General features: G+C 35.9%; 1 protein-coding gene across 1 annotated transcript in view; it reads left to right on the top strand.

Annotated features, from left to right (window-relative positions):
• Nucleotides 1–1,735: 1,735 nt before the first annotated feature.
• Nucleotides 1,736–9,513, top strand: part of Slc16a10 (solute carrier family 16 member 10) — a 45,547-nt gene continuing 37,769 nt past the window's right edge. The window contains exons 1-2 of the mRNA XM_010630499.3: nt 1,736–1,781; nt 5,250–5,294. Coding sequence (XP_010628801.1) covers nt 1,736–1,781; nt 5,250–5,294 — 91 coding nt within the window. The remainder of the gene's footprint in view (nt 1,782–5,249; nt 5,295–9,513) is intronic.

Genomic DNA, 9,513 nt, shown 5'->3' with positions numbered 1-9,513 from the left:
CAATTTATGCTTTTTATGACAGAGTAGTATTCCACTGTGTACAAATACCACATTTTTTTAATCCATTCATCCATTGATGGACATATAGGCTACTTTAAAGAGTTGGCTATTATGAAATGTACTGCTATAAACATGGGTATGCATGTACCACTGTAATAAGGTATCTTTAACTCTTTTGGAAAAATACAGAAGAGTAACTAGGGCAAATGGAATTTCTATTTTTAGTTTTTTAAGAAATCTTCATATTGATTTTCTTTCTTTTTTTTTTTTTTCTTGGTACGGGGGATCGAACTTGGGATCTTGTGCTTAAGAGGCAGGCAGCAGAACCACTGAACTAAATCCCCATCCCTGTATTGATTTTCAGAGTAGTTGTATTAGTTTATATTACCACCAACAGTATAGAAGGGTTTCTTTTTCCTTGCAGTCTTGTTAGCATTTGTTATAATTTGATTTCTTCATGATAGATATTCTTTCTGGAATGAGATGGAATCTCATTATTGTTTTAATTTGCATTTCTTTAATGGTCAGTTATGTTGAAGAGTTTTTCGTGTGTTATTGTGTGACTTCAGTTCTCCATTTTTTGATTAGGTCTTTTATTTTGGGGATTCTTAATTTTTGGAGTTATTTATATACTTTAGAAATTAGTCTTCTGTCTGAGAAATAGCTGGCAAAATTTTTTCCCATTCTGTAGGTTGTCTCTTCATTGTGTTGTTTGTTTCCTTTGCTGTGCAGAAGGTTTTTAATTTAATATGATCCCATTTGTTGATTCTTGGATTATTTCTGATGCCATTGGAGTTCTGTTCAGAAAGTTGTGGCCTATGCCTATGTCTTCAAGAGTTTTACCCATATTATCTTCTAGAAAATTGTTTCTCTTTTGACATGTAGATCTTTGATTCGTTTTCTTGTACTTTAGTATGTGGTGAGATACACAGGTCTAGTTGCATTCTTTCTTCATGTGGGTGGCCAATTCTCTCAACGCCATTTATTTATTGTTAAACATCTTAATATCTTTAATCATCATCATATTTTGTTAAAACACATCTTTGTTTTCCTCTCGTTGAGTTTATTGGTACATTTTAGGTATACAGTACAGTTACACTCATCATTGGGATCTTGTACCTTTACATGACAGGTCTTGGTTCTCATTTTTTCCCCTTGTCCCTGCCAGCACCATTTATTAAAAAGGCTTTTTCCAGTGTATGTCTTTGGCCCCTTTGTCAAAGATCAAGTAGCTGAATGTGCCCAAGGTTGTTTCTGCTTCCTCTATTCTGTTCCATTGATTTGTGTATCTGTTTCTGTGCTAGTACATGCTGGTTTGTTTGTTTTTTTAAAATCACTGTAGCTCTGTAATATAATCTCAAATCCAGGATTGTGAATTCTTCTGCTTTGCTCTTTTTTACACAAAATTTATTACTCTATTTTGGGTCTTTTCTGGTTCCACATGAATTTCAGGATTGCTCTCTCTACATTTGTGAGGAATGCTGTTGATATTTTGATTGGGATTGTGCTTAACTCATGTATCTTAGAAGTTTAGCCATTTTGACTATATTGATTCTACCTATCCAGAAACATGTGATCTTTCCATTTTCTGATGTCCTCTGTGTTATTTTTCCCTCATTGCTGAGACAAAATACCCAACACCCAAAGTTAAATGGGAAGGGATTTATTTGGCTTATAGTTGATAGAGGTTTCAGTCCATAATCAGCTGACTCCAAGGCAGGGATGACAAACAAGCATGGCAGAGCACAAACAACATGGCGCCCACATAGAAGGCAGCAAAGGTAACAAGAGAGTTAACAATGTCTCCCTCCCCTTTTATTTTATTCAGACTACTTAGGGTAGGTAGCACTCACACCATTAATCCAAGTGCCCTTGAGCCTAGCATTGCATCATGAATCAATTCCAGTTTCACACACACTAAATCAAGCCTATGACCACATGAGACTTTGGGTGGGGGCATCTAGACCAAAGCATAACATCCTCTTTGATTTCCTTGTCAGAATGATGTAGTTTTCACTGTAGAGGTCTTTCACTTCCTTGGTTAAGTTAATTCCTAAGTATTTAATTTTTCTTGATGCTATTGTGAATAGTATTGCTTTCTGGATTTCTTTCTCAGTCAATTCTTTTTTTTTTTTTTTTTTTTGTATAGGAATGCTGTTGGTTTTGTATCCTGCTACATTGCTGAATTTGGCTGTTAATTCTATAATTCTTTTGCTGGAATTTTTGGAATTCATGTTTTCTGAAAATAATACTTTGACGTCATCCTTTCCTATACATATCCTTTTATTTCTTTCTCTTGCCTGATTGGTCTGGCTAATGTTTTGAGGACTGTGTTGTACAGAAGTGGCGATTGTGTCTTATTCCTGATATTAGAGGAAAAGCATTTAGTTTTTCCCTACTTAATATTATGTTGGCAATAGGTTGATCATAAATTTTTTTTTATCAGAATACAGTATGGTCCTTGTATATCTTTTCTCTTCAGGGTTTTTATCATGAATGGATGTTGGCTTTTTTTTTTTTTTTTTTTGGTACTGGGGATCAAACTCAGGACTTGCCAGGCAGGCATGGCACCACTGAGCTAAATCCCTGAACTTTGATGTTGAATTTTGTCAAAGGCTTTTTCTTGTGTCATTGAGATGATCATGTAATTTTTGCTTTGCTTCTGTTTTATGTGATGAATTACATTTATTGACTTATGTATGTCTTTTTGATAATTTGTTGCATTCTGTTTGTCAGTGCCTTGTTGAGAATTTTTGCATCTATATTCATTAGAGAAATTGGTTGGATTCTTGTCTGGTTTGGGGATCAGGGTAATGCTAGCTTCCAAGAATGATTTTGGGAGTATGCCTTCCCCCTTGATTACATTAAAGAGTGTGAAGCATGTTGGTGTTAGATCTTTCCTGAAGATCTTGTTGAATTTTCTCAGGTCCTGGACTTTTCCTAGTTGGTAGGTTTTTTTTTTTATTACTCTTTAGTTTCATTGTCTGTTATTGGATCATTCAAGATTTTTAAGTCTTCTTGGTTCAATTTTGGTAATTCATGTGTATCTAGAAATTTTCTAATTCTTTGGAGTTGTACAGTTTTTTGGTATATAAGTTTGTGAACTTGTTGCCAGTAAGTTTTTGGATTTTGGCAGTGTCTCTTGTGATCTTGTGATCTTTTTCATTTCTGATTGCATTGACTTGTGTCTTATCTTTCCTTGTTTTTGTATGATTGGTAAGGGTTTGTCTGTTTTGTTTATTCTCTCAAAGAATCATCTCTTTGATTCATGGACTCTTTATGTTGTTCTTCTAGACTCCATTTCACTGATTTCTGCTCTGGTCTTTATAATTTCCTTCCTTGTATAAGTTCTGGGTTTAAATTGTTTTTCTAAGACCTTGAGATGTATTGTTAGATTATTTATTTGAGCACATAATTTTTTTTTTTTTAGTATGAGCATTTACACCTGTAAAGTTTCTTCTTAGGACTGATTTTATTTTGTCCCATAAGTTCTGGTATGTTGTACTGGTGCTATCATTTATTTTTTTCTTTTATTGAGTTTATTGGTACATTTTAGGTATACAGTACAGTTACATTCATTATTGGGATCTTGTAGCTTTACATGACAGGTGGTCTTGGTTCTCATTTTTTACCCTTGTCCCTGCCCTCCCTTCACCCCTGATGCTATCATTTAATCCTAGGAACTGTCTTATTTGTTCCTTAATTTCTTCTGTGACCCATTAATTAATCAAGAGTGTGTTGTCTAATTTCCAAATATTTGCGTAGTTTCTAAGGTTTCTTTGGCCACTGATATCTGGTTTCATAGCACTGTTATCTGACAGTATCATAAAATTTTTATTCGTTTACATTTACTTAAGCTTACTTTACTTTAGCTTAGTCTATTGTCTATTTTGGAGAAAGTACCATGTGTTGCCTAAAAGAATGTATACTCTTTTGGGTAGAACACTCTGTCAATGTCTATTAAGTTCACTTGTTCAAAGGTCTGCTTCAATTCTGATATTTCTTTGTTAATTTTTTGTTTAGTTTGTGATAGTGGGGTGTTGAGATCCCCCACTAAAATTGTGTTGATGTTTATCTGATCTTTTATGTCCACTAGTGTTTGTTTTTTGAAGTTGAGTGTGCTGCCATTTGGTGCATATATAATTATTATATCTTCCTGCTGAATAGTTCTTTTAACCAATTTGTAATGTTTTTGTCTCTCTTGATCAACTTTGTATAAATATAAGATAGCTACTCCCAGTTGTTTTCAGGTACCTGTTGCAATATTGTTTTCCATACTTCAGTTTCTAGGCTATCAATTTCTTTTTGTTTTTTGTTTTTCCATTAAGTTTATTGGTACATTTAAAGAAAAAATAATACAGTTATTTATCATTGGGATCTTGTACCTTTACATGATGTATCTTGGTTCTTGTTTTTTTCCCATACCCCTGCCATCCTTTCACCCCCTTCACCCTTCCCTATTTACAAAGAATTTGTTTCCATTTTATCATTTTTTCACATTTTTTCTTTTCCCTTATTTCCTTTCCCCTCCCCTTCCTACTTCCCCTTTAGCCATTTTCAATTTCTTTTTGTATTAGATGTGTTTCTTGTATACAGCACTGTTAGATTTTATTTATTGATTTATTCTGCTAATCTGTGTCTTTTGATTGGCCAATTGAGTCCATTCACATTTATAGTTATAATTAATAGGGATTAGCTTATTCCTGTCATTGTATTATTTATTTGTTGCTGTTTTACTTTTTTCTGCTTTTACTTAATTGCTAGCCCTACCTGATGCATTCATTCTGTTTGACCTTTTGGCATTGTTAGCTTCATTTTCTCTTTCTAGGTCTAGGAGGTCCTTAGGAATTTTTTGGTGTGTTGGTATCGTGGTCATGCCTTTCTTTAGGTGCTCTTTATCATGGAAACATCTTATTTCTCTTGTTAATTTTGAAGAGAGTGGAGAGAAAGGGGAGGGATAGGAAATTAAAAAAGGAATTGAGATGTGTTATGTATGTGACCCAACTCCACACAAGGAACATAAACACTGTGTATTGCAAATATGCAGGAAAAGGAAGAGGATCAAGAGATGGGTGGAGGGGAGGGAGAGAGAAGAGGGAAAAGAGAGGAAAGAAGGAATTAAGATGTGTTATATGGATCTACTAACTAAATGAAACATATACTATACACGTGCTAATAAAGTAAACTTTAAAAAATTGAAAGAATTTTACAGAATATGTTAATCTGGATTGGAAATTGTTTCCTTTTAGGGCTTGAAATAATTCATTCCAAGCTCTTCCTCCTGCGCCTTTCAGGTTTGTGTTGAGAAGTCTGTTGTAATTCTGATGAGTTTTCCTTTATAAGTGATTTGTTGCTTTTCTCTAACAGCTTTAAAGATTTTATTATATTGGATTCTTGGTATTTTATTATGTGGCATTGAGAGCTTTTTTTTTTTTTTTCCTCATCATGGCTATTTAGGGTTCTGTATGCATCACCTATCTGTATGTTAAATGTTTTTCTATGTCTGGAAAGTTTTCTACTGTTTCTTATTTCTTACAGGTTTTTAAAATAACCTTTGTGCTGTCTTCTGATTTTTCATTAATTCCAGTTACTCTTATGTCAGTCATCTTTGAGTCATCTAGTAGCTCTTGGGTCAATTTTTTATGTTCTCTTGTTTTTAAGACATCTTGTATTAACCGCTCAGTAACCACAGCTCTGTATTGTAGATTAGACACTCCTCACAGTGGTCATTTCTGCTGCCCATATGTTCAATTGTATTTTTAATCTCCTGGATTTCTTTTTTTTTCTAATTTAAAATAACAAGATTAATTAAAATTTGCATACCATACAATATACAAGCTTAAAGTGTAGGATTCAGTAGATTTTTAACACATTGAAAGAGTTGTACAGTCATGACCACAATCAAATTTAGATCATTTTTGTTATCCCAAAGAAGGCACTCTACCGACTGGCTGCTGGGAATTGCCCATGAGAGACAGGCTTGGAGGAAAGATATCCATTTGGCTTTGCGGCTGTCCCCTCCGAGAACCCTGATGGCACAGTGAACCTGATGAACTGGGGAGTGTGCCATCCCCAGGAAGAAGGGAACTCCATGGGAAAGAGGCTTGTTCATACTACCAAAATGTAAAATTGGGCAGATGTGTACTGCTTAGACACAGTGTGCCTGTCCATCCTGGAGAAAGACATCACGATCAAACAGATTTTATCCTTCAGGAACTTTTAAGTGGACATTTCCCAAGAAATACTGAGATATAGCTCAAGTAGAGCCCTACATAATTGATAATTGGAATATGAGAAGAGGGTCCAAGCACAAGCCAAGATGCTTGTGCCTTTGTAAGCAGTGGCCTTGTGAGTCTGCGCAAAGGGATTGGTTTAGAAGAATTCATTTATACCTTTGGCAAATCAAGAGTGGTTCTTATGGTCAGTAGTTGCAGGGAGGGCTGGGCGGGTTGTCATCTTCATTCCCAGCTCTGGCGTATAGTTTTTATCTACTGATTTACCCTGTTTTCATTCAGGGTCTCTTCCTTCAGTCTTTTATATTTTTATTGTTATGTAAAACTTGGTTTTATTTTAATATTGATGTCAGTATCTCAACTTCTGTAAAATTATCAACTTTTATACTTGGGTAAATTCCCTAGAAGAAGCTGGTCCTCTGCTCTCTGAGGCAGGCATGCTTCATACTGCTTAGAGCTGTCCATAGCCTTTACTGGATGTACAAGAAGAACATCACTTGCCCCTCCTGCCCTTCATCCATTCTCAGAACTGGGCTGTATTTTTTATAAGCTTCAGATCCAAAGTCAACTAGAATCTGAATTCTGCATCACTTCCTTTTGTGTTAATATGGCTTTTTGTTTTTTTTTGGTGTTGCTGTTTAGAGTAAATACACTATTTATATATTTTTTAAAACTCCTTTTTTATGGATTCCCACCCTTTCCTATGCTGAGTGCTCATGTTTTATATATCTTTATTTAGCTTCACTAGATTTTTATTACTGCCTTCTCTAGACTTGCTTATCATTTGAGTCAGTTGGGTCATTATCCCTTTTATTACATCATCTTTGAATTTTCTAGCCCTATTTAATTGTTTTGTTACTTCCACTGATACCTTTTCAGACATTTCTGCTGTGTGGCTTATGATTTCCTTCTCCTTGATGCCTTTGGGTTGGCTTTGGCGGAGTTGGGAGTTTTTGGAGGCATTTTATTGCCTTGTTTCTTCATGTTTCTATATTTTATGTGTTTTCTTTGCTGGAGTTTGCAGCTTCACTGGCCTAGTGCCTGGTTCTCTGGAATGAACCACAGTTTTGTTTATGACCCCCAGGCAATCCAGATATTGGCATACAGAGAAAGTAAATTGAAAGTACCAACTGTGTTACCTTGGCTGTAGTAGTAAAATCAGTGATAACAATGACATCAAAAATAAACTGGATACTGACAGATTCTAAGAACCACTCATGAGCCACCTTTTAATCAAAGCAAAGAGGTCTGTAATTTTAGTGTAGACTTTTAAGCAACCCAGAAAATGACCTACAGTAAATCAGATTACTATTTTCTGCTGAATGGAGGTAACGGTACAAGCAGATCACTGGATTAAATGCCATCTCTTTCATATCTATCCACTTCTGCATCCATCAGACTGGCCTCCCACCACAGAATACAGGCCCTGTGATGTTCCTGGCTTGAGCTTGAGCTTCTCAGGGGAATCTCTGTCTAGCTGTCACTATCTCTAAGCCTATCTCCCAAGGCTGTCTCTCTGCAAGTCTCTGCAGTAGGGTAACATTTTAATTCTGGAGTAAAACTCTCCTGGGTGTTGATCTTGTCCTCAGTCAGGTTGGTCTTTTGGTTGTCATCTCAGCTGCCCTGTGCTGAGGAGAACCAAGGTGCAAAGCCAGGTAGGATTTGGGAGTTTCGCCACCCTCCTTTTCTCCTGTACAGTGTATGCCAGGTGACTGGTGTCTGGGGTGGGGCAGTGCCTCTCTCCTCTCCCACAGGATGCAGAAGGTGGCTGGTATTGGTGGTGGGTGCAGGGTAGGGGCAAGCAAGGCAGCTGGTGTTGATGGTGAGGATGGGTTACTAAACTTTATTTGAAGCGAATTAAATTATTAAGGATTTGTGAAATTTTTATATAAGATAGTAGGCTAAAAAAAAACCCATATAAGCAGACTTCATACTAGATAGCTTTACAAGTGTGGGATTGGGTTTTGCTAATTTACTTGACCAGTTAGCCTTCCTCTACTGTTAACTTCTAAATCTCCTCCACTAACATCAACTAAGTCAAGGTAGCATTCTTTGCAGTCTCCTCATTATGTTTTAAGATTACAGTCTTCTTTCTAGTAAGGGTAAACAAAAATAAAAATATGTCTGGTTAAAATACTGTACATGTAATTTAAAAGTAAGTGAAAATGCAAGAAGCCTAAGAAATAAATGAAGTAGCAGTATGATAAAGGTTCATTTTGATACAGGATAAAGAAATGATCATTTGCATAGGGTTTGGGCTCCCTTCATTTGCTAAGGAAATAGAGAAATTCAGAGTTTCAGAGCTGGATAGAGCTGTACAGTTGATTTTCATTTTTTAAGACAACTTGTTACCATTATTACACTCTAACTTATTAAATGCTTACATGTCAGATACTGAGATTAAAATATACTTTTTCTAGAGTGGGACATGATAGCTCATACTTAGAACCCCAATACTCTGGGAGGCTGATGTAGGATAGTTGGAAGTTTGAGCCCAGCCTGGGTAATTTAGTAACTTAGCAAGACCTAATGGAGGGAAGGGATAGGAGGAGAAGAAGAGAAAGAGGAAGAGGGGAGGGGAGAAAAGAAAGGGAGGGGAGAAGAGGGAAGGAGGAAGGAAGGAGAGGAAGAAAAAAGAAAGGTGGGGAACGAGACAGCAGAAGCAGGGAGGTGGGGAGAGAAGGTAAGGACACAAAAAGACAGAAAAGAAAGGGCTGTGGTACTGCAAATGTATATATAAAGAAAGAGAAGAGAGAACCTCAATACCAAAATATATACTGTATATAGATATTAATATAGAGATATCCTTTTGTTAATCCTTAGTAATTGTGGAAGGCATGTATTTTATGCATTTTCAAGCTGTGAAAACAGATTCAGAGGGGTAATGACTAGCCAAGGACATATTGTAGTTGTAGAGTTGGGGATTCGAATCCGGATGGATTGTTCTAGAGCCCATGTGCATGTGGGCCCCATTAGTTTGTTATACTTTCTTGGAAGAACTTATGGATATCCCATGAGAGCACTTGGCAGCACACAGTTATGATTATTTTTACTTATATTTATTTTCTCTTTTTTGTTGTTTAAGCTTTTACAAAATCGAAACCAGAAGTTAGGACTTCTGATTCTTATTTTTTTATTGTAAAAGATAATGTACAAAAACATTGGTTTAATCTTATAAATAATTGTAAAGTGAATATCCAGTAACTGTTATTCAAGTCAAAAATTGTCCTCTACTGTATCCTTTTCCTTAGCAAAAGAACTAGGCCCAGGCCCTATGCAA

The sequence above is a fragment of the Fukomys damarensis genome, unplaced genomic scaffold (genome assembly GCF_012274545.1).
Source record: "Fukomys damarensis isolate Sample0158 unplaced genomic scaffold, DMR_v1.0_HiC HiC_scaffold_14, whole genome shotgun sequence".
NCBI lineage: Eukaryota > Metazoa > Chordata > Mammalia > Rodentia > Bathyergidae > Fukomys > Fukomys damarensis.
This window is presented reverse-complemented; position numbering and strand designations above follow the sequence as displayed.